Source organism: Rhineura floridana, chromosome 3 (genome assembly GCF_030035675.1).
Source record: "Rhineura floridana isolate rRhiFlo1 chromosome 3, rRhiFlo1.hap2, whole genome shotgun sequence".
Lineage (NCBI taxonomy): Eukaryota > Metazoa > Chordata > Lepidosauria > Squamata > Rhineuridae > Rhineura > Rhineura floridana.
The window spans coordinates 197,329,472-197,353,471 of NC_084482.1; the positions used below are offsets into that span (position 1 = coordinate 197,329,472).

General features: G+C 46.0%; 1 protein-coding gene across 1 annotated transcript in view; it reads left to right on the forward strand.

Moving 5' to 3' along the window:
* The window catches only part of LOC133378857 (zinc finger protein 91-like), a 32,468-nt gene continuing 8,468 nt past the window's right edge, over positions 1–24,000 (forward strand). Inside the window, exons 1-6 of the mRNA XM_061613470.1 lie at positions 1–154; positions 6,059–6,185; positions 7,774–7,884; positions 10,812–11,993; positions 12,164–12,350; positions 15,468–15,595. Of these exons, the coding sequence (XP_061469454.1) occupies positions 149–154; positions 6,059–6,185; positions 7,774–7,884; positions 10,812–11,993; positions 12,164–12,350; positions 15,468–15,595 (1,741 nt within the window). The 5' untranslated portion in view covers positions 1–148. The remainder of the gene's footprint in view (positions 155–6,058; positions 6,186–7,773; positions 7,885–10,811; positions 11,994–12,163; positions 12,351–15,467; positions 15,596–24,000) is intronic.

Consider the following 24,000-nt stretch of genomic DNA (forward strand, 5'->3'; position numbering starts at 1 on the left):
GCCGAGCGATTGGCTGAGCTGGAAAAATGGGTGTGGGAAGCGCATGAGCACAGCATCCCCGGGACAGAAGGGGTGGCGGTGGTGGTAGCGAGTGAGTTGCAAGTGCGAGAAACTGTCCGGAGGAGCCTGTGACTCCCACCTTTCGCAAATGCAGGTAAAGAGAGAAAGTGCATTAGCAGCGACTGGGGGTGGATGAGGAGCTTTGAAAAGAATGTTTCGCGCAACTTGGAAAAATTGGGTTGTCTCTTTTGTCTGCTTGAGGTCCCTCCCCACCCCTTTTTTTTGCAGGGGGGAAGGAAGTGGCTTCCCTTTGGATCCCCTTGTGTATTTGGGAAGAGGTGGGGGGGGAGAAAAAGAAAAACCAGAGGAAGGATCAAATATAACCTCTTAAAATGGCGGAGGTAGGGGGGAAAGAGAGAAAGATAAAAGTCAGATCCACGTAGTTCTTGAAAGAGCTTCTTTCCTAGTTTTTTAAAATGAAAACCAAACAAAAGCAACCGTTTTAGGTATGTTGCATATGTGTACTCTCATTGCATGATTCATTTATTTGTTTTTAAGCCACGGATCCAGGCCTTTGGTGATGCAGGATCTGGATCTGAGACATCAATCCTCATGATTTTGCGTGCTGAAGTCACAGATCCACCCTCTGAAACACAGCTTGTGTCCTTGGCTCTTTGCTGCATCATAAAAAAAAGGACTGGTGTAGCCGGTCCTGGTGCTGCAGTGCTATAAAAGCCCTGCTCGACGGCATGTTTCCTCATTATATTTACCGTGCAAGTTTCACACCACTACCCTCTGATCATAACTTAGAAAGAGTCTTGTGGCATCTTAAAGACTAAGGTGTAACTATGAGCTTCTCTGGAATAGCGCCCACTTTGTTGACTGCTTCATATCTTTGCCTGCTGACAACAGCATCATAAAAAAAATCTCTGCAACATCATAAAAATCTCTGTCGTAGTGGTGTAAAAACAAACACTGAAGGCATGAATTTTTAAGATTTTGGCGGCATGCACACCCTACATTTAAAGGACATCCCCTCCACCCAAAGAATCTTGGGAACTATAGTTTGTCAAGGGTGCTGGGAATTGTAGCTCTGTGAGGGATAAACTACAGTTTCCAGGATTCTTGTGAGAGGGTGTGTATTAAATGTGTGGTGTGTGTGCAGTCTTTTTCTAAGCAGAACATGCAAATCTCCCATGTGTCTAACATCTTGTTGCTGACAAAAATCATAGAAAGAATGAATAATGTGTCACTTGTCTTCCTGATGTGCATCTCTTGCTACCTGTGCCTTTCCCTATCCTTGCTTCTCCTCTCTGTCGTTTCAAATTTAAATGATTGTGGGGCAGAGGGGCAGCACTCTTCTTTGTCACTGTAAAGTAGTGATGTGGAACCTGTGGCCTTCCAGGTGTTGTTGGACAGCAATTCCTATCCATGCCCAACCAGTATGGTCAGTGTTCAGAGATGATAGGAATCATAGAATTATAGAACAGTAAAACTGGAAGGTCTGTAAGGCAATTGAGTCCAAACCCTGCTCAATGCAGGAATCCAACTTAAATAATACCAGACAGCTGCCTCTTGAATGCCTCCAGAATTGGACAGCCCACCACCTCCCTAGGTAATCGGTTCCATTGTCATACCACTCTAACAGTTAGGAAGTTTTTCCTGATATTCAGCCAAAATTTGGCTTCCTGTAACTTCAGCCCATTATTCTGTGTCCTGCACTCTGGGATGCTCAAGAAGAGATCCTGGCCCTCCTTTGTATGACAGCCTTTCAAGTATTTGTGACTTAGAACAGACAGCCTCCTGGGGTTATTCCATGTTGCTCACCTCTATGCCTTTGTCTTCTCCACTACTCCTCTTCCTCACTACACCTCTGCTGCGAAAATCCTGTTAGCTGTCTCTGTTCACTCGCTCTGAGAGCTGGCTCACTTGTATACCCTTTAGATCAGCTAAGGCAGCTTCCTCTGCTCAGTTAGGAGTGAGGAAGCAGACTTGTAGTCCAACAACTTCTGGAGGCCCATAGGTTCCCTAGCCCTGTTGTAAAGTGCCATGTCTATTGAAACCATGTTCTGCTTGCAGTGCTTACAATCCCCTGCATCTACAGGTAGGGTTGGGAAAGAATCCCTGCCTGAAACCCTGGAGAGTTGCTACCAGTCAGTGTAGACATAATTTAGCTACATGGACCCACTGGCCTGGCTTGTTATAAGGTTGCTTCCTATGTTCTGTCTCTGGAGGATGGAGAGGGCCAAAGCATATATTAAACATGTCAAACTATGGGCTGTATTCATCTAACTTACTGTGCTAGCAGAAGCCAATGCAAGGATTACCACTAGTGCAATGGAAGTCCCCCTCCTTTCCTTCCCCATTCCCAAAACTGCTCTGGAGAGTCAAGAGGGCCCCCAGAACAGAGCTGAGAGAGGAGGGAAGATTGTTCCGTCAGGCAAGCAGGAATGCTCGTGCTCACAGAACAACTGCCTTAGCGCTTTGAAGAATAAAACCCTATATTTGCTGTAGTGATTTTTTGCTTTGTCTTTCAAATGAGTTTCCAGGGTGGCTGACAATGCAGGTGAAGCTTTGGTTTGATCCAGTGAGCCAGTTCTTGCGTTACTCTAATGACTTGCTGATTTTAAATCTTATTTTTGATTAAAAAAAATGCTTCGTCAAGAGTACTCTGGGTTTTGACAGCTTATCAGGAAATATTATCTGTGAAACAGAAGCCTAATTGTAATGCAATTGCTGTAGGGAATGTGCTTGCCAAATGTCACAAGCTCTTATTGCCTTGGCCTGCAGTTAATGTGTATTGTGAAACATTTTTTGAATTTTGAATAAGAGCTGGAAGGCCAGTTATATTGACTCTGCCAGTTGACTGACTCCTGACAAAAAGGGTTTAACCTCTTTCATCTTGCTATGAATGGAAACAGAAGTCTTGGCAAAATCCTCTGTTAGCCCACATGTGAGAGAGGAGTTGATATCAAGGAAATCCTGAGATCAGAGGCCATGTTTGGGGCCAGGTGGGAAAATCCTGAGGGCCGTTTCTTTCTTTTGAGGCAAAACAGGTGTAAGAAATGTATCCTCTTTGCTCCTACTGTTTCACACATCTGATAGGCTTAACAGCCTAGGCTATGATAGTGGTGCCATCAAATTTATTTATTACATTTATATCCCACCTTTCCTCCAAGGAAGTCAAGGTGGCCTACTTGGTTCTCCCCTCCCCATTTGGTCCTCACAATAACCCTGTGAGGTGGGCTAGGCTGAGAGGCAGTGACTGGCCCAAGGTCACCCAGTTAGCTTCATGGCTGAGTGGGGATTCAAACCCTGGTCTCCCAGGGCCTAGTTTGATACCCTAACTATTACACCACACTGGCTGATAATTAGATTTCATAATTAGACATTGTGGAATCCAACTGTAGCTCTGCTCAGTCATTTGGTACTCAAAGGTACGAGTCCATGAAGGAGCTTTCTAGAACACTTCTGGCTAGCTTTGTCCCCAGGCTGCTGATATACGTGTCAGACACCTGGGTGAGGCCCAATCGACTTCAGTCTGAAAAGGGCCTGTACGTATGCGCAGATGGGGCTCCCTCAAACTGTGTTCATATCTCTATGGAAAGCATCCCACACGCATCTATCCGTATTGTTATGTTGCAAGCGCTAACTTCATCCGAAGCCAGGACTCAGGCTGAACACTGTAAGAGCTGCACATTGATGTTGCTTCAGCAAGTGTCCTCCTTCGATTGAGCTGTATATAAGAGCAGTAGTTTTGTCTTCGTTAAAAGTTCTGTCTTTACTTGTAAGGTACCTCTTCAGTTAAAGGGGCCAGCTTGCTCCAACAGTCTTTTACTCTGATGGACTGGAAGAGACCAGGTTGTACTGTGGCTTCTGTAAAGGAGTCCTTTGAGAGAGAGGATGGCAGTGCAGCATATTTGGACCAGAGGAGCACTACTGCTGTGGGCTCATCATAAGGATGTGTTTCTTGGGCTGCCCGTGCATGCAGTTATTTTCTGACTCAAGAATCCTCTATCTCACTGCAGGCCATTTTGCAATTTCATGGCAGATGTGAGATTCAGAGGTGTGATTCACAGAGTCGCTTAGCCAGCTATCAGTCTGAGAGGAATATATGTTAGTAGCTGCTGTGGCTGGCTAAGGCAGTTTGGGTATCCTTCCGGCTTGCAAATCTCCATGTATACAGATAGCACAAAAGAGGTAGCAGCCTTCTAGTCCTCTGTGATCACCTCCCCCTTTTCCCAGCATAGCATCTATGTGCCACTACAGCTGTAAAGCAATATGATAAAATGAGCTGTGGGTATATGCATGTGGGCATGGAATTCCTTGTTAACCCTTCATTATTGTTGAAATTTTTGCTGAACTGTGTGAAAGCGGATATAACTTTTTACAGAAGAATACTACATTGCATGATTAAGTCAAGGTGGCTTTGTGCAGTCGTGATACCAGAAAACCTTTTTATTAAACTATATTACCTGTTTTTCATTAATTTTATTTAAAACATTTGTATACCACTTAATCATCAGCATTTCTAAATGCTTTTTTTTTTTGGTATTCTGTATTCTGTTGTCACCTGTGATGTAACCTTGTGGTAAAGGATGGGACATGAATGCTATAAATAAATAAAAAAATAAACAAGACTAGTGTGTGGTATAATATGGCCTATCTGCTCCTGTGACATAAATTTCAGTACCTTCAATTATTGCTCTCATGTTCTGCTTGTGAGCTTCCCACAGGGGGATCTGGTTGGCCACTGTGAGAACAGGAAGCTGGACTAGATAGGCCATTGGCCTGATCCAGCACAGGGCTCTTCTTAAGTTCTTAATACATCTTCCCCCCTCCAGGTAAAGACTTAACACGAGGCAGGCGGGATAGCTGCATGAGTGAAAACCAATTTACTTCTGAACCATCTTTGAAGTCCAAGCATCAGCCAATACATTTTCTTTAAAAAAGAGGGTCACCCAGTGGCTCCCATGTCAATGGAGCAGTGAATCCTCTCCAGATTTTAGTCCAAACTTGGCACCCTAAACAGCTCGCTGAAAGTTTGGACTAAAACCCGCAGAGGATTCACTGCTCTACCCACGTTTTGAGGATTCTTATAGTCTCAAAAGAATCCTGTTTTCACACTGGTACATGTACAGGTGCCGTAATTCGGCTGTTAGAAGGATACGTTGAACCAGCAGTTTCTTCACACCCAGGGCCTTCCTTTTAACCCAAACATCTACTTGTACAGTGATAGAGCTGCTGTTGTGACCCACCTTAGATTGGTCCATAACTCAATAGTAACTCACCAACCTGACTCACCAGTTGAAGACCAAGGCGATTAAACTGCAGTTGAGATGAGGGAGGTGCAAAGAGATCTGAGTGGTGGATCATCTGCTTTGCTTGCAGATGGGTCCCAGGTTGCGACTGGGAAATATCTTTTCCTGAAACTCTGGAAGGCCACATCCAGCCAGTTGGACGAAACAATAATGAGCTGGATGGACCAATGGTCTGACTCTCTGATTTAAAACAAAACCATCTCTTGGAAAGTTTTCTGGCTTCAAATATATTTTAGAGTTACTGGAAACGAATCCACTTTGCAATCGCAATGTCTTTAGGTGTACCAAACCCACAAAGTACCTTAGGCATGGTCCAGACAGACGCTCTGTGTAAAGCCCATGGAAAAGAAAGGAAGCTGTACAAAAGCACCACTGTGCCCTTGTGGAGCGCCTGTTCATTTTCTTGGGGTTTGTGCACGTGCGTGCATGCACGCTCAACAAATCTCATTGAATTGTACTCCCAGTGTTTCAGTGATGCACATGGCACCTTTTTTGCTGAAGCATCTGCTCAAACCAACACAGGAAGGAGTTCTCTTTGGGGAAGCTGACTTTCTGTGGCCTTCCTGATATTGTTGAGACTACAACTCCCATCAGCTCTGACCATGTTGTCTAGGGATGATGGGAGTTGGAGTCCCAAAATATCTGGCTACGGGCTCCCCATCCCTATTCTAGAGCCAGTGAGAAGGTTTTTGTGCCGGGTGCTTAAGACTGAGCAAAGATTCTTTGTGTTCTTGCAGAGCCTGGTGACCTTTGAGGATGTGGCTGTGTATTTCACGAAGGAGCAGTGGGCTCTGCTGGACCCCAACCAACGAGCTTTGTACAAGGAAGTCATGATAGAGAATTTTGGGAATGTGGCCTCATTGGGTAAGGAACTTGCTTCATTTGGTAGATGTGGGGAGACTTTCACAGTAGTTGTAGTCCCAAACATCTGGAGGGCACCAGGTCATGTTGGTACATGGTGTGTGAGCACAGTCCCAGTTCGTCCTCAGTTCAATGCTTGAGGAAGAGATGTGTTTGTATACAGGACTTGACATATTTGCCTGAGCCGACCTTTGCCAACAGTGCCCTCCAGGTGTTTTGGACTACAATTTCCATAGGCCCAGATAGCATGGCCTTCTTGGTGGCTGCTCCCAAGCTCTGGATCAGTGCTATCTCCACGTTTTGGGTTTCCTTCCTCCTCCTCCGCCAGGGTGCCACTGTCTACTTGCTTGCGTTCTCCTGCTGGGCCCAATCCATACCACCATCCAGAGGGAGGAGTAATGGCCACCAGCTTGGACGGCTTTAAAAGAAGATTAGACAAATTCATGGAGGACAGGGCTATCAATGGCTACTAGCCATGATGGCTGTGCTCTGCCACCCTAGTCAGAGGCAGCATGCTTCTGAAAACCAGTTGCCGGAAGCCTCAGGAGGGGAGAGTGTTCTTGCACTCGGGTCCTGCTTGCGGGCTTCCCCCAGGCACCTGGTTGGCCACTGTGAGAACAGGATGCTGGACTAGATGGGCCACTGGCCTGATCCAGCAGGCTCTTCTTATGTTCTTATGAGGACACAAGGCAGGTGTAGGATGCTGCTGCTGCATCTCCTCTCTCTTGTCTCTCTTTGCACACTTGAGGATGGCAGGTGAACACAGACGGCAGCAGCAAAGAGGAACAGAAGTCTCCAGAGAGTGGCTGTGCAAGGGTGTGGGCCTTGGCAGTTGCCCAACAAGGTCTACCCCTGAGGCTGGCCCTGCTCTAAAACTCGCCAAGGAAAGCCTGACTAGTCCTGTCTCTGATGATCTTGCAGCCGGCGGCGGCAAATACTTTCTTATTTTAGGCAAACATGTAATTGGGTTTCACTGGCTGTTTTTATTGATTTTAGTGGAATTTTACCTGCCTTGTTTTGATGTTATGTTTTAAGTTTTTTTTTTTTATTGCTGCTTCATTGTATTTGTATTGTTGTTTGCCACCTTGAGCGCCATTTGGTGGAAGGCCCGTAGCTCATTGGTAGAACATCTGCTTTGCATGCAGAAGGTCCCGGGTGCAATCCCTGACATCTCCAGGTAAAAGACTCCTGGGAAAACACTCCTGCTTGAAATCGTAGAAAGCCACTGCCAACCAGTGCAGACACTACTGAGCCAGATGGACCAATGATATAAGGCAGCTTCCTACAGGCAGGATACAAATTTAACAAGCAAATAAACAAGAGCCAAAATCTAATGTAATAATATAATTGAATGGAGCCTCCCTGTTCCAAGGCAGTGTACCTGTGAATGACAAGTGCTTGAAACAAGCAGCAGGGGAAGTCTGTTGCCTTCACGCCTTGCTTGTGGGTTTCCTGGAAGCAAACTGGTTGGCCCCTGTTGGAAATTGGGTGATGGCCTAGTGGCATTCTTGGCCTGATGCTGGAGGCTGCTCTTAACATTCTTCCAAAACACAAAATTCATCCCCATGTTTCCTCTTCTTTTTCTGAGAAGGATATCCAGCTCCTAAGCCTGGCCTCGTCTGCCGTCTGGAACAAGGAGAGGAGCCCTGTGTGCCAGATTCTCAGGACTTCGATGAAAGGAAGATCTTTGACACCAGCTCAGGTGAAAGCCACTGGGTAAATGACAGTGGGGGCGTGGAGGGATTGCTGGAATTAGCTGATACCACTAATTTCTGGGAAGACTTAATTAATTAATTAATTACCACCCTTCACCAATAGGTCCCAGGGCAGGTCCTAACAATATAAAATACATTATTAAAAACAGTTTAAAACACTTAGTAAGGTTGAATTCCTGCATTAAGCAGGGGGTTGGACTCGATGGCCTCATAGGCCCCTTCCAACTCTACTATTCTATGATTCCTCTTTCACCTTGCTACATTTGTTCAAAAGGATGAGACCAGTTTTGGATGGAGGAGGAGGAATCCACTTTAAACAGATTTATACATGGAAATGTGCGGTTCTGACCCAATTGACCTGTCCCTGCACTAAACTGCTTCTTACATCAAGCACTTGCTCATGTCCTTGGCTTGTATTCAGTGTTAGTCCTATTCAGAGTAGACCCATTGAAATTAATGGACCTAAGTAGACATATCCATTGATTTCAATGGATCTACTCTGAGTAGGACCAGCATTGGATACAACCTGAAGTCACGTTATGTACAAAACTGCACAAGAAAAAATTATGTATACCTTAGGCATAAAAGAGTTAAGCCACATGCAGTACTATATCTCTGCAATGTAATTGTATAGGTATTAACACATCAGTGTTTTTATACAGTTATTTATTTATTTATTACTTTTATATCCCACCTTTCCTCCAAGGAACTCAAGGTGGCATACGTTGTTCTCCTCTCTTCAATTGATCCTCACAGTAACCCGTGAGGTATGTTAGACTGAGTGGCAGTGACTGGCCTGAGGTCACCCAGTGAGCTTCATGACTGAGTGGGGATTTGAACCCTGGTTTTCCAGGTCATAGTCCAACATAAGCATTGTTATATGTATCTGTGTGCTAGTTTAGGAAACCTGGAGTATATTTATGTATAATATGTGTACAATATTATATATATAATAATATATATAGTATGTGAAAAATGTTTGCATTTTTAGCGGAACTGGTAAAAAAAATCTTGCTTCTTGTCTAGATCAAGGAACGAGATGGAAGTCAGGAAAAAATCCATGCGGATAATCTTGACATTATTCCATCCCTAGGCACAGTTACCCAGCTGGAACACTGTGTTCTTGTTGCAGATGTTTCTGTGTCTTCCTGCAACTTTGGAAATTCCGCCTTCCTTCTCCCCATCCTTTGAGTGGCTTTTTCACTTGGATTTCCAGGCCACACATTTTGATTAGCTGTAGCTCATAATTAATTAATTAAGTGCCTTTGTATCCTGCCTCTCTTCCATTACAGAACTCAAGGCGCTGCCTTTGTGGTTCCCCTGCAGTCTCTCATCCAGGCACTGCACAAGCCCAAACCTGCATAGTTTCAGCAAGGTGGCTGCATAATGTCCTGTTTTTGTATTTTTATTATGATATATTGTATTTTATCTTGTTTGTTCACCGCCCTGAGAGCTATTTTGCTAAGGGCGGTATATAAATTGAAATAATAAATAAATAAATAAATAAATAAATTTTGGAGTATGTCCTGGGATATCGTGCCCAATAGATCCAGTGACTGATAGATCCAGAGGAGATTAGTTGCACCTCCTGAAGATGGGTGGGCAGTTCAGACATTGTACTACTGCAGCCTTTGCCAACCTGGTGCCCTCCAGGTGTTTTGGACTACAACTCCCATCAGCCCCATCCAGCTTTTAAGGAACCCCAGATTGCAAATGGTCATGATTGTTGTCTGCTGTTTTACTTTGTATACCCCACCCTTCAGCAGTTTCTGAAGGCAGTTTACAAAAAGTTTACAGCTGCAATAAAACAAATTAGAACAGAAAATATTGACGTACAACCTCACAGTTGTGTTCCCATTTTGGAGCATTTGTCTGAGTTGGTAAAAGGTGATAATCTGTGATAAACAAGTGTTGGCCATCTGCAGGTTAGAATCATAACTGTAGAGTTTGGGTGTGTGTGTGTGTGCACAGTCTAGTCTAAACTCCTGCTTGATGCAGGAAATCTAGAGCATCCCCAAGACATGGCTGACCAGCCTCTCTGTGCTTGGAGATCTCGAGTAAGGGCAACCCTTCACCCTTCTGGGTAGCTGGTTCCATTGTTGAATTGCTCTTGCTATCTCCTAATGTTCAAATGAAATCTGTCCTCCTGTAATTTAAGACCATAAGATCTAGTCCTATTCTCTCTGGCAGCAGAAAACAAGGTGAATGGTATCCAATGAAGGCAGCACTGAACGTGTGCTTAAGAACATCTGAATCTGCCTTATACAGAATTAAACAATTGGTCCATCTAGCTCAGTATTGTCTACACTGACTGGTAGCAGCTCTCCAGGCAGGAGTCCTTCTCAGCCCTACCTGGAGATGCCAGGGACTGAACCTGGAACCTTCTGCATGCAAGGTAGATTCTCTGCCACTGAGCTACCACCCTTCTCCATAATTTAAATATAATTTAAAAGATTATGTTTAAATTATTCCATACTGCTCACTTACTATAATTTTATCTATGGATCTGTAAGTCACTTGGAGACATTTTTGTGGAAAGTGACAAATCAGTGAAAATATAATAATAATATTCCTACAATAAAATCTAGGAAATGTTCCTGAAAACTGGAGGGGTGAAGACTTCCTTAAGGGAAAAGCAGCAGCTCTTTTTCCTATGAAAAATGATGATCTGCAAAAGCAGAAGAATCTTACAGCACAGGCCTCCTAAGACTCTACCACTTTGGAATGCTAGTGGGGGGGGGAGAGGTCACATGACTGGCTGCTCCCTCCACACATAGAAAAGAAGCATGCCAGCAGAAAGTATTTCAGTTTTTCTGAATGTTAGTGCTTGATTTTCAATCTTTGCCTATCTGAATACTTTCTGAGGCTCCTTCTCAAACAGTTTCTCTCTCTGCTTGTCCTTTATTCCCTGCAGATAATCCTCGGAAAAAACACTTGTGCACTGTCTGCGGGAAACGTTTCACTCAGAAGCCAAATCTTACCAGACACCTGAGAATTCACACGGGGGAGAAACCTTATAAATGTCTGGAATGTGGTAAATGTTTTGGTTGCCATTCACACCTTATGAGCCACCAGATTGTCCACACCGGAGAAAAACCCTATAAATGCTTGGTTTGCGATAAATACTTTGGCCGCAAAGCACACCTTGCCAGACACCAGGGAATCTACGCAGGGGAGACACCTTATAAATGTTTGGAATGTGGAAAACATTTTGCATGCCAGTCGCAACTTGTGATCCACCGGAGGTACCACACAGGAGAGAAGCCCTATAAGTGTTTGGAGTGTGAGAAATGTTTTGCTGACCCATCAGCCCTTGTGAGTCACAAGAGAATACATGCGGTGGAAAGATCTCATAAGTGCTTGGAGTGTGGGAAGAGTTTTGTTCAACAGTCTCATCTTCTGAAACATCAGAGAGTCCACACGGGAGAGAAACCGTATAAATGTCCAGAGTGTGGGAAATGTTTTGCTGACCGTTCGGTCTTTGCAAAACACCAGAGAGTCCACACGGGAGAGCGGCCCTATAAATGTGCAGAGTGTGGGAAAACCTTTGCACGCCAGGAGCACCTCGGGAGCCACCGGAGAGTCCACACAGGAGAGAAACCTTATAAATGCTTGGTGTGTGGGAAGTCTTTTGCCCGTCAGTCCCATGTTGTCAGCCATCAGCGAGTCCACACGGGTGAGAAGCCCTGTAAATGCTTAGAGTGTGGGAAATGCTTTTCTGAGCGCTCCACCTTTGTGAGACACCAGAGGACCCACACAGGAGAGAAGCCCTATCGATGTCTGGACTGTGGGAAATGTTTTGGTTCCCCTTCGCACCTCACAAGGCATCACAGGCGTCACACGGGCGAGAAGCCCCATAGGTGCTTGGAGTGTGGGAAAGCTTTTGCGGATCGTTCGGCCTTTGTGAAACACCAGCGTGTCCACACGGGCGAGAAACCCTATAAGTGCACAGAGTGTGGGAGGTGCTTTGCTAACCGAACCCACCTTGTAACCCACCAGCGTGTCCACACAGGAGAGAAACCCTATGCCTGCTTGGAATGTGGGAAAAGGTTTAGTGCAAATAGGAGCCTAATTCACCATCAAAGGCAGCATATAGGTGAGATACTCTTTTTGTTACAAGGGTTAGGCTTATTGAATTGATGTGTCTCTTCCCACAACAAAAGGCCAGAAATGATTTACAGCAAGAATCAAATACAATGATAAAAATATATATTAAAAACAAGGATCGCGGTTAGTAATTACTCCTAAATCTCTTTCTCTTTCCAGGATATCCTCTGACTCAGTGTGTGGAAAATATTTTATTGACGAATCAGGCCTTGTGTGATGTCGGAGAAGCTGCACAGGAAAATAAACTGTATGAGTGGCTGGCATCTGGGAAGTGGATTACCCTCCAAGGGGCTCTAGGTCAGAATGAAGGAGTTCACGCAGAAGGGAAAACCTTAGGAATGCCTTGAACATGGCCAGACATTCATTCAAAAAAGCATTAGCCTCTGCCTAGTCAGTTCTCTTTCTGGACAGACTTGGCAACAACACAGTCCAAAGGTGGTCAGAGTGAATGACGCTAAAGTTGAAATAAGCGTTTTCAACACATTTTGAAATTGAGTGCTTTAGACTTTTGTTAGGCAGTCTCTTTCACTGTTTTGTTTTTTATCGGGTGTCGAACATAAAATGTCATAAGCTAGCAACTTTAAAATAGCCAGATACTAAATACCATTGTATGTCAGCTATAAAATATCGGTAGATAGTAAATACTATTGCATGCCTATTATCAAACACTACATACCATTCCATTCCAACGATCAAATAGTAAACACTATTGCATGTCAATGATTAAAAACTAATACTTTGCATGTCCATTATTTAAATATGCTTGAATAGTAAATACCATTGCATGCCAGCTGTCAAATTTATTAAAATCATAAAGACTTTGCATGTTAACTAACAGATATAGTCAGATATGACTATTGCATGTCATCTTTCAAATACTAATACTTCCGCATGTCATCTGTGAAATGCTTTCAAGTAACAACTTTCAGATTTGATTGGGCATCAGATATTGACATTGCATATTTAATATTTGGCATTAAAACCCAGACAGCTTAATTTGCGAGGCAAATCTGCCTTGGCTCTGAATGGTGCACTTGAGATCTCCCCAAGGTTTGGGCAGGCTGTACAGGTCTGTGTGCAGTTCTGCTCACCACATCTCCAAGGATATTGTAGAGCTGGAAAGGGTACAGAAAAGGACAACCCAAACGATCAGGAGGTGATTATCGCTACCCTTCGAGGAAAGCCCATAGTAGCTGAAGCTTTTTAGTTTAGGAAAAATGTGATTAAGGGGAGTCATGGATTGAAGGTTATAAAATTATGTGGTATGTAGAACGTGGTAGGGAAAAATCTCCCCCCTCATAATACCAGAATCAGCTGTCATCAAGTGAAGCTGAATGGTGGAAGATTCAGGACAGAAAAGTGACAAATTCATGGAGGATAGGCTGTCAATGGCTACTAGTCACGATGGCTGTATATTACCTTCAGGACCACAGGCAGCATGCCTCTGAATACCAGTTGCTGGGAATCACAGGGGCAGAGAGTCCTGTTGCACTCAGGTCCTACTTGTGGGCTTCCCAGGGGCATCTGCAAGAATAGGATGCTGGACTTGAAGGGTCTTTGGCCTGACCCAGCAGGGGTTTTCTTGAGTTCTTAAGTACGGTTTCACACAGCACATAGTTAAGTGATGGATTCCGCTACCACTAGATGTAGCAATGGCCACTAACATAGATGGCTTTAAAGGCGGATTAGACAAATTCGTGAAGGGTATAGCACAGTGGGGAGGAGAGCCTGGCTGGGAGGCCAGAGTCTGTGAGTTCAAATCCCCGCTTGTGTCTCCTGGGTGTCAAGGGCCAGCTAAAGATCACACACCCCCAGCGATTGGCTCAGGGGTTACGTGCCCTGCCACCTGTGCAGCCGTGGGCAAGCTACGTAGTCCCAAGGAGCCCAGTTGCCCCCCAGCTGGCAGTTGCGGACAAGGAAGGGGCTGGCTGGTGCAGCTGTGGCAAGCTGAGCAGGCCCTAGCCAGCTGGGGAGGACTAACCTCAGAGGGAGGCAATGGTAACCCCCCTCTGAACACTGCTTACCATGAAAACCCTCTTTGTAGGTTAGCCATAAGTCGGGATCGACCGGAAGGCAGTCCATTTCCGTCAGTCGTGACTATAAACAGCTTACAAGAGAAGGCTATTGCCTTCCTGCCCTGCTTGTGAGCTTCCTGGGGGGTACCTGATTGGCCACGGTGGGATGCTGGTCTAGAGGGGCCGTGGGTTTGATCCAGCAGGGGACTTCTTAGGGAGGGGAGGGGTTTGAGTCATAGCGATCGATAGAAAAGTCGCTTTGGTGTGTGATGATTGGGAGCTCACAAGAATCCTGCCTGTTCCATGGTAGTTTGTACTGTGGGAAAGTACCCACGCAAAACATGCACATGTGAAGCTGCCATATACCAATTCAGGTTATAAGGCCACGTCCTTGCCATACATTTAAAGCACTTCTTGTTATATGCCTTCAAGTCGATTATGACTTACGGCGACCCTATGAATCATTGACTTCCAATATACCACATTAAAGAGTCATGGCTTCCCCTAAAGAATCCTGGGAGTTGTAGTTTGTTGAGGGTGCTGAGAGGTATTAGGAGACCCCTTTAACAACTGATCCCTCTCCCTAGGGAACTGTTTTTCTTGCTTCTTTTATTTCTTATGTATTGTATTCCATAGAATTCTAATTGCAATACAATGAAATGCAGTGTAAGAAACAAAAGAAGCAATACAAAGACAATTAAAAATATGTAATGCGACGGATGTGCCATCTCCCGTCTTCGATCTCCAATCCACAGACATGCCACGGACTACCTGACTGAAACTTGCGGACCGCTGGTGGTCTGCAGACCACAGTTTGGGAACTCTTGCAGTATGTGGATGGGGCTGCCCGCAAATTAAGACGGGTCTCACTAGCACTGTGCTTTGACCAGCTGCCCTATTATTATTTTTTTAAGGGGGAAGGAGGCGGGAGATCCAGGACCCAGGGCATGGGCCCCCTGGACTGGACAGCCATCTGTCAGGGATGTATCCTATGTTGCAGGGGTGAATTAGATCTACCCAGTCCCTTCCAGCTCTATGATTCTAGTCCTTATGATGGATGAAGGCTAGATTGGTGAGATGCAAAGGAGAACAGGGCTCCTGTATTGTTAATGGTTGCATAGAGGTGGCCAGATGCAGCTTGCCTTCTATGGATGGGGAAATGTTGCTGCTGCCCAGATCCCCCTATTCTGTCCTGTTGTTGGGCCTCACCTCCTCCGCGGGGGCCAGGAAGGGGGGAGGCATGAGTTTCAGGGTCCCCACCTGTCGGAAGGAGCGGTAGATCCAGGAGTTGTTGAGTCTCCGCAGGATAGGACATGTGGGAGTGAGTTGGAGCCAGGGTCAGTTCCCACGGATGGCGCTCTCTCTGAAGAAGAGCGTGCCCCACCCCCAGACCAAGACGAGCTGTTGGAAGTTGCTGCAGAGGGTGCGCTCCCTCCCCCTCTGCCTAGCGGTTCTCAGGAGGCACCAAGAGAGCAACCTCCCCCTGATATCGAGCCTGTTGCCAAGGTCCTTTCGGATGAACCATTGGACGCCCGCCCCCCGTCACCCCGCGCTCGTCGTTGCGAGAAACGGACTGGTCAGAGGCAGGACTTGAGAAGGAGTCAGAGATTAACATCAAGGACTTTCCCTACTTAAACCTGCAGCTCCAGGGGAGGAGCTGCTGAGTCAACTTTCTTTATACGTTGCAGAGCATGTCTAGAGTGCAGCTAGGGAATTCTAGTGAGTTTAGTGCTCTCTATGAAACGTACTGCTTTTGAGGTATCCATTACTCTAATAAAACAAGAATTAATTACACCTGTGTCTCAGCCTCGTGGATCCCACTCTGAACGGGACACCTGTTAAAGATAGAGGAACACTCTTCCTTGGTTCTGGATACCTTAATGGAGGCATCCCATGAGGTCTGGAGCAGACCAAACTCTGGTTAAGAGCCAACTGCTCAGACAGTGATTTTTGCCGGTTGTGTGATCTGTAAGTGAATAAGAGGTTGAGATGGTGAACTCCCAGCCAGTCACAGGAGCAGAGGAGGCTGCCTTGAACGGAGTCAGGACGCTGGGTCCGTCTGTCTCAGAGTGGCCTCTGATTGGCACCAGTTCCCCAGGGTTTCAGACAGATCTTTGCCAGTTCTCCTTGGAAAGGCCAGGGATTAGACTTGGGGGCCTTCTGCAACCACGTGCTCTGTTACTGAGCTGCTGCCTCTCCAAGTAGCCTGCGGAGGTAAGAGTGCATGGCTGATGCTTTTGCTGGCGCACGTGCAGAGGAACAGAGCCTAATCTCAGGCAGAGTATTTGTCTTAAGTAGCCCAGTATTCTCTACTCTGACTGGTAGAGTGGCTCTGTGGAAGAAGTCTTCCAGATCAGCTGCAGCCTGATCACTTTTTTAACCGGAGATGCCAGGGGTTCAGCTTGGGATCTCCTGCGTGCAAGGCAGGTTCTCTGACGAGCTCCAGTTCCCCCCCCCTTAGGATGGGGTTGGGAACCTGAGGCCCTCCAGGCCTCTCTTATCTGGCCCTCAGAACTCTCCTCAGGCCACACCCCTCACTGGTCCTGCTTCACACTCTTTCATGTTTTTGGCTGGCTGGAAGGTGTCCTTGAACTCTGACAGTGCCTCTTGCTTGCCTAGGTGGGGTGTATGAGTGTGTGTAGAACCCAGCCTACTGTACAAAGGTAAAATTTACATCTGTTGCTCCACCCATTTTTGCCTCTGGCCCCACCCACCACTGGCATGTGGCTCTCTGATGATTGCCCAGAAGGGAATGTGGCCCCCTGGTCTGAAAAAGTGTTCCCTACCCTGTCTTAGGAGATCTGTGTTAGTTTGGCAGGGCACAGCTGGGAGATTTCCTCTTGATTTTAAAACTGCGGTTGAATAGGGAGCCTTGGCACCTTGGTCTTCTGTTTTCCTCCCTGTCTTTCCTTTGCTCACTTCCCCCAGGCATTGCGTCCTCTTTGCTACAGCAGGTGGAGTGGAGAGGTGGTTGAAAGGATTGTGTGCAAGTAAAACAGGAGAAGCCACAGCTGCCTCATCTCCTAATTCAACAGCTGATTTAAAAGTCCTGGAGCACTGCACTGCCAACCTAGTGCGACAGCCTGTATAATGTAGTGCAGCCTTTCCCAACCAGTGTTCCTCCAGATGTTGTTGAACAACAACTCCCATCTTTCCTGACCATTGGCAATGCTGGCTGAGGCTGATGGGAGTTGTGGTCCAACAACATCTGGAGGCACATTGGTTGGGAAAGGCTGGTGTAGTGGTTAGGTTGTTGAACTAGGGGTGGGAAGGCCTGGGTCCAAATCTCCATGAAGCTCTCTGGGTGACCTTGAGCCAGCCACACATTCTTAACCTGGCCCACCTCACAGGGCTGTTGTGAGGATAAAATGGAGGGGGTTGAAGAACAGTGGATATCATTTTGAGTTCCCTAAAGGGAAGGTGGAATATAAATGTGATGAAGAAATTCTCAAGTGTTTGTTCGGCTCTGGCAGGAGGGGAGCTAGATTGAACTGGTTTGGGAGCAGCTTGATTATGAAGGGTGACAATTAGGGTTGCCAGGTTCTTGGCCTGAGACTGATCCTGTATCTTTAGGAGAAGAGAAAGTCAGCCAAGTGCAAGTGTTCTGGCAACCCTGTAATGGGAAAAACCACAAGGTGGAATTCTCCCTCCCCCCTGCACAACTTTTAAAGATACAGAAGACCTCTTGGTTGCCAGGCCCGGCCTTCAAGAGGTCTTTTGTATCTTTAAAAGTTGTGGAAGGGGGAGAGAGAATTCCACCTTGTGGTTTTTCCCATTACAGAGTTGCAAGAACACCTGCACTTGGCTGACCTTCTCTTCTCCAAAAGATACAGGATCAGTCTCAGGCCATGGACCTGGCAACCCTAGTGACAATGGAAGAAAAGGCATTTTATGGTCAGGGCCATGGGTCATTCAGCTGGGAAACAGACTTCCATGGGTGCCTTTTTGTCAGATGGGGAACCTGCAGACCTCCAGATGTTGCTGGACCACAACTCCCGAGTCCCATCATCCCTCATCATTGGCCATGCTGGCTGGGGCTGATGGGAGTTGGAGTGCAACGATGTCTGGACAGCCACAGGTTCCCCACCCCTTCATGTGAAACGAGAGACCTAGCCTGAAAGGGGTAGGCCATGCTGGTGGGTAGCTTCTGCCTTACACTCAAAGTGCAAATGTGGACTAGAACACACTTTTGACTTTTGCTTCATTGTGTGACTGTACACCATTCGCTTTGTAGTCTGCTTATCCAACCCACCTGTTCTTCCCTGCCTTTAATAAATATATTCCTTTGTTTACTACAGCTGGGCTCAAAGTGTGTGTTTATTTTTAAAAAATGTATATCCTATCTTAATTTTTTTCAAGAGGCCATACTATATTTTCATGGAGAAGTAAGCAATCATTGGCTACTTGTCATGATGACTGTGTGCTGCCTCCAATATTAATGCATCATGGTCTCACCTGGGGAGAGTGCTGTTGTGCTCTTGTTCTGCTTTTGGTCTACCTGGAGGCATCTAGCTGGCTACTGTCAAGCTTGGTGCCAGTGGGAGGCAAGTTGGGCAGTGGCCAAGAGCCCCTGCACCTGAGAGGGGCCCCTGCTGCTGGGGCTGGGCGGATATAGCTCCTGCTCTGCGATCTGTGCTAGCATTGGGTCATGGAGTATGAGCCCTGTGACCAGATGCTGGCACAGATCGCAGAGCAGGAGCCACCCTCCTAGACATCACCCCACTGGCAACGGCATGGGCTGGCTGCACCACTTCCCATCTCGCTGTGTTGCCACATCAGCACGCACCACATATGCTTGCCATCTTGGGTATGGTAGGCATGTGCGCACAGCATGCTGACCCAGCCAGACCTATTTATGCCTGTGGTGGCAGGCAGTGGTAGTGCTGCCACACACCACTGCCTTCGCAGTGCACCACTGCCTTTGAGGGCCCGCTGCAGTCTGGTGCTGGCCCTGGCTACTGTGAGAACAGGTTTGTCTTAGACAGGGCTTTTTGGTCTGTTCCAGCAGAGTTTTTAAGTATTTTATGTTCTTATTGCAGCAAATAAAGAACACTTAAAGCACACATATTTTTAAAAGTCCCTAGCAATCCATACAACAACACTTAAAGCACACATATTTCTAAAAGTCCCTAGCAATCCATACAACAATAAAAAACATTTTTGTCATGTGAGCACAATTGGAATCCTCTACTGCTCCAGGACAGCTTTCATAGTGTCCCCCAGATGTTTTGGACGACATAGGCCCAGCCATTGGAGTTATAGTCCAAAACATCTGGAGAGCACCAAGCTGGTGAAGGCTGCTCTAGAAGATCAGCACAAGCCTGAGATGGAGAATTAAAGAGACAGCCATGAGAAAAACATTTGTAATATGGGATGACAGTAATTACTTTCACATAGCCTATTAAATGCCTTTCCCCGTCATAAGTGGTAAAATTTCTTAATACCCTGAAGTGACTTGTGTAGGTCATGGAACCAAACAGGAGAGAGGTGATCCCAGACTTAAACCTAAGTGGAGCCCAGGACCAGGTCCAAGATATTGAGCCAACTGGGAACAGAGCTGTTCAGTTCTTTTATGTGTAAGCATACATGATTTCAAAAGATGGAACTTCTCAAAAAGGAGGAAACTGGTAAAAAGGAAGCTGGAAGGGAAAGTTAAGGTCAGCCTCTTCAGAATGCTTGGGAGTTATTCAAAACCAGGACAAAAAAACCTCAGCTATAATGTATTCCACAGAACAAGAAAGTGTAAAATTATGCATATTGGAGCAAAAAATCTTAATTTCACATATACGCTCATGGGGTCTGAACTGGCGGTGACTGACCAGGAGAGAGACCTCGGGGTTGTAGTGGACAGCACGATGAAAATGTCGACCCAGTGTGCGGCAGCTGTGAAAAAGGCAAATTCCATGCTAGCGATAATTAGGAAAGGTATTGAAAATAAAACAGTCGATATCATAATGCCGTTGTATAAATCTATGGTGCGGCCGCATTTGGAATACTGTGTACAGTTCTGGTCGCCTCATCTCAAAAAGGATATTATAGAGTTGGAAAAGGTTCAGAAGAGGGCAACCAGAATGATCAAGGGGATGGAGCGACTCCCTTACGAGGAAAGGTTGCAGCATTTGGGGCTTTTTAGTTTAGAGAAAAGGCGGGTCAGAGGAGACATGATAGAAGTGTATAAAATTATGCATGACATTGAGAAAGTGGATAGAGAAAAGTTCTTCTCCCTCTCTCATAACACTAGAACTCGTGGACATTCAAAGAAGCTGAATGTTGGAAGATTCAGGACAGACAAAAGGAAGTACTTCTTTACTCAGCGCATAGTTAAACTATGGAATTTGCTCCTACAAGATGCAGTAATGGCCACCAGCTTGGATGGCTTTAAAAGAAGATTAGACAAATTCATGGAGGACAGGGCTATCAATGGCTACTAGCCATGATGGCTGTGCTCTGCCACCCTAGTCAGAGGCAGCATGCTTCTGAAAACCAGTTGCCGGAAGCCTCAGGAGGGGAGAGTGTTCTTGCACTTGGGTCCTGCTTGCGGGCTTCCCCCAGGCACCTGGTTGGCCACTGTGAGAACAGGATGCTGGACTAGATGGGCCACTGGCCTGATCCAGCAGGCTCTTCTTATGTTCTTATGTTCTAAAGGTACCACCAAGTCCAAGAGGATGCCAGCATGGTTCATGGGCAGAGTCAAGAAAGGGTTTCTGCAGAAGATGTATATTTGAGCTACCGACACAGTACGCACAAAAAGCACTATATAAAATGCAAACTATTATTCTTTCAACAAGCCTTTTCAGTAGAGACCGTATCCCAGTCTGCATCTGTGTTGGAATTGTTTTTAGGGTTTTTGAAAAGATGTTTTAAAGATTTATTTTTAAAAGATGTTTTTACAGATCTTTTGTTTTTAAGATGTTTTTAGAGTTTTATTGCTTGTTTGCTGCCCTGGGCACCTTCTGGGAGGAGACGCGGGAATCACGGGATATAAATTTAATAAACATATAAATATGAAATAATTAGCCTTAATACTCATGACTCATTTTTCTCAGTTTGGGCACAAGTTGCTGTTACAGTTCAAATTTGCACTAAACAATCTAGTTGTATATTAAAAACATGTTCTATAGTTTTGTTTCTTGGGGTTTAACAACATGACAATTTTAGCATTTTGGAGAAGGAAGCCTAAAAAAGCCTATTTTTTTCAGGGTACAGAAAAATGCAAAAGGAACCATTTTTATGTTTTTTTCCCCTGGTACTAGATGAAGACCTTTCTCATCACCCTGCCCTTTTCAATAACTATGTTTTGCAAACCGGGCCTCTCGGTTTTACAATGAGTTGAAACTGTATTAGTGTTTCAATTTGTTCCAGTTTTTTCATTGGTTTATCCTGTATTTGAATGCTTCTTTGCTCATGGGAGAGCAGTTTGCGCGCTCACAAGTTTCCCAGAAGGTTGCAGTTTGAGGAGAGGCCGGCACATCAGCCTTGCCGACGAGACTACAACTCCCAGAATCCACTAAGCCCCAATTCGCAGGCTCTTGGATCCTGAGGAGGGGCGGACCTGAGGTGCTGGTTGCTGCAGGGGAGGGTCTTGCAATAGGGGTACATGAAGACGGTTAGCTCGAAAGCAAAAGAAAAATGTAGCTGCCGACGGCCCGCGTTCAAGCATTGCAGCAGCCAGAAACGCTCTGAAGGCGCGTCTGATTCCAGTTGCTGGCGAGGAAGGGCAGACTGCGTGTTTGTGTCCTTATGTCTTTCGGGGTCAGGGGGTGAGGGCCAGGCTCACTCCTTTGTTGGGCTCACTCCTTTGTTTGAATCGGTCATGGCTTGCGGCAGGTCGTTATGGAGCATAGTGGGATGGCTGCACTTTAGATCCGTTTGTATTCTGGAAGGCGCAAGGGTGGACAAGGTGGGAGGCATCAGAAAAGGAAGAGTGCAAGGTTATGTTAAAATAGATGAGGTAAAAGGAGGGGCGGCAAGATGGGGGACGGGAATAGCTCAATCCCGGACAATGGATCCTTAGAGGCTTCCTTTCATAGCTGGGTAGACAAGGGCAGAATGAAAAGCAGGCAAGGAAGGGAAATCGATTCGTATCGTTTAGCTTCTCTGTATTCTCGGTCTGAAGTGTGCAAAGCGCTTCAGAATAATAGAATCCTAAATTGGAATGGACGCCCGCCCTCTGGCCCAAGGCGGGGCAGTCTAGTCTCGGGAATGGCTGTAGCTCAGAGGGAGAGCGTCTCCCTTGTTTGCCGAAGGGCCGAGTTTCAGGGCCAGGCGCCTCCAGGCCGGGATGGGAGAATCTTGCCTGAAACTCTGGAGAGCTGCTGCCAGCCAGTGTCACGTCGACAATACTGAGCTAGATGGACCCATGATCTAAGTAGGAGGCAGCGTCCTCTGCTCAGAGGCCCTCCTGGTGTGGATCACCCTGCAAAGCCCAGACTGAAAGACAGGCTGGCATTGTTGTGTGGGATGAAGAGCACAGCCCTCAAAGTGAACAGCACCAGAGTTATTTTGCAGGGTTCTCTTTCAGCAGTTGCTTCCCCTGTGCTCCCAAAATTCTCTTTAAAAATCCATGGAGATTTACAATGCCATTTTGCATTTAACTAGAGCTTCTGAACAAGAAGTGGTAGTGCTCCAGGACTGATTAATCTGCAAATGTCCAATTTCAGCCATTTACCCTCATTTTTCTCCAGAATATTTTTTTGGGGGGGGTATTCTCTATTTCCACCTGTTTTTATAGCTTACCATACTGTTATGTTATGTCTTCTTTTGCCCTTCATGCCTTTTTGTCTTCAAAAGATTCCAAGTATCACATCACTTTCTTGAGATGCAGTGTTGATCCTGGAAAAGGATTTTTTTCTCCACTTTTCCAATTTTGCTTCACTCTTTCTGCCCTCATAGAACCCAGAATGGTCTCCACATCTCAAGCTGGGATTGCCTCTTCTTGCTAGAGAAAGGGCTGAAACAGGCACTGCTTCGGTAAGGTACAGCTAGAAAGTTATGTATGGGTTAGAAAAAATCATGGAAGGTAAGGCTGTCCATGGCTACTAGCCACAATGGCTATGTTCTGTCTGCACTGTTGAAGGCATTATGACTCTGTATCCCGGTTGCCGGGAATCGTATGTGGGAGAGCCCTATTGCACTCTAATCCTAACTGCAGGCTTCCCACAGACATCTGGTTGGCTTCTGAGAACAAGATAGGCTCCTACTGGGAGGAAGGGCAGGATATAAATTTAATAAATAAATAAATAAGTAAATAAATAAGATGTTGGACTAGATGGGCCTTTGGGTTGACCCAGCAAAGCTGTTACCTTCTTACATTCTTATGGGTTTGTGATGGGAAGGGAAAATCAGGGCGTGCCCAGGGGATTAAAACCCTAAGGAGATACAAGGTTTTTGTTTACTGCTGCCATTTCCCCCTTCCTGCATGAAATTAGGCTGAGGGTCACAGGTTGTCCACCTTTGATGTATCAACTTGGCCCAAGCCGTTTAGGAGAATTTATACAAGTGAGAGTTTCCTTTGTTCTTGCAGGAATCAGTGAGCTCTGAAGATGTGGCCGTGGATTTCACCAGAGACCAAGGGATACTGCTGGATCCCAGTCAAATAGCTTTGTACAAGGATACCATAGCAGAAAATTACGAGAATGTGGCCTCAGTGTGTAAGGAATTTGCTTCTTGATTTGATAGGAATGAGAAGTTTCTGATGCATCTGTCAGTGCTATCATCCCCCACCCTCTGCTTTCATTGCACTCTCCCTTCAGCCAAATGATGTTATCAGGAGGCTCACTCAACCCTCCTCATTGGGATGTGTGTGTATTGCAGGGCCGTGCTGTATAGCTCCTGCACTGATGTGCATACCGCCCACATCCCATTGGTCATTTGCTTGGTAGCCATGTGAAGGGGCCCTATATGCATAGACATGCACACATATACAGCTCCTGGGGAAGGGCTATAACTCAGTGATGGAGTATACACTTTACATGCAAAAGG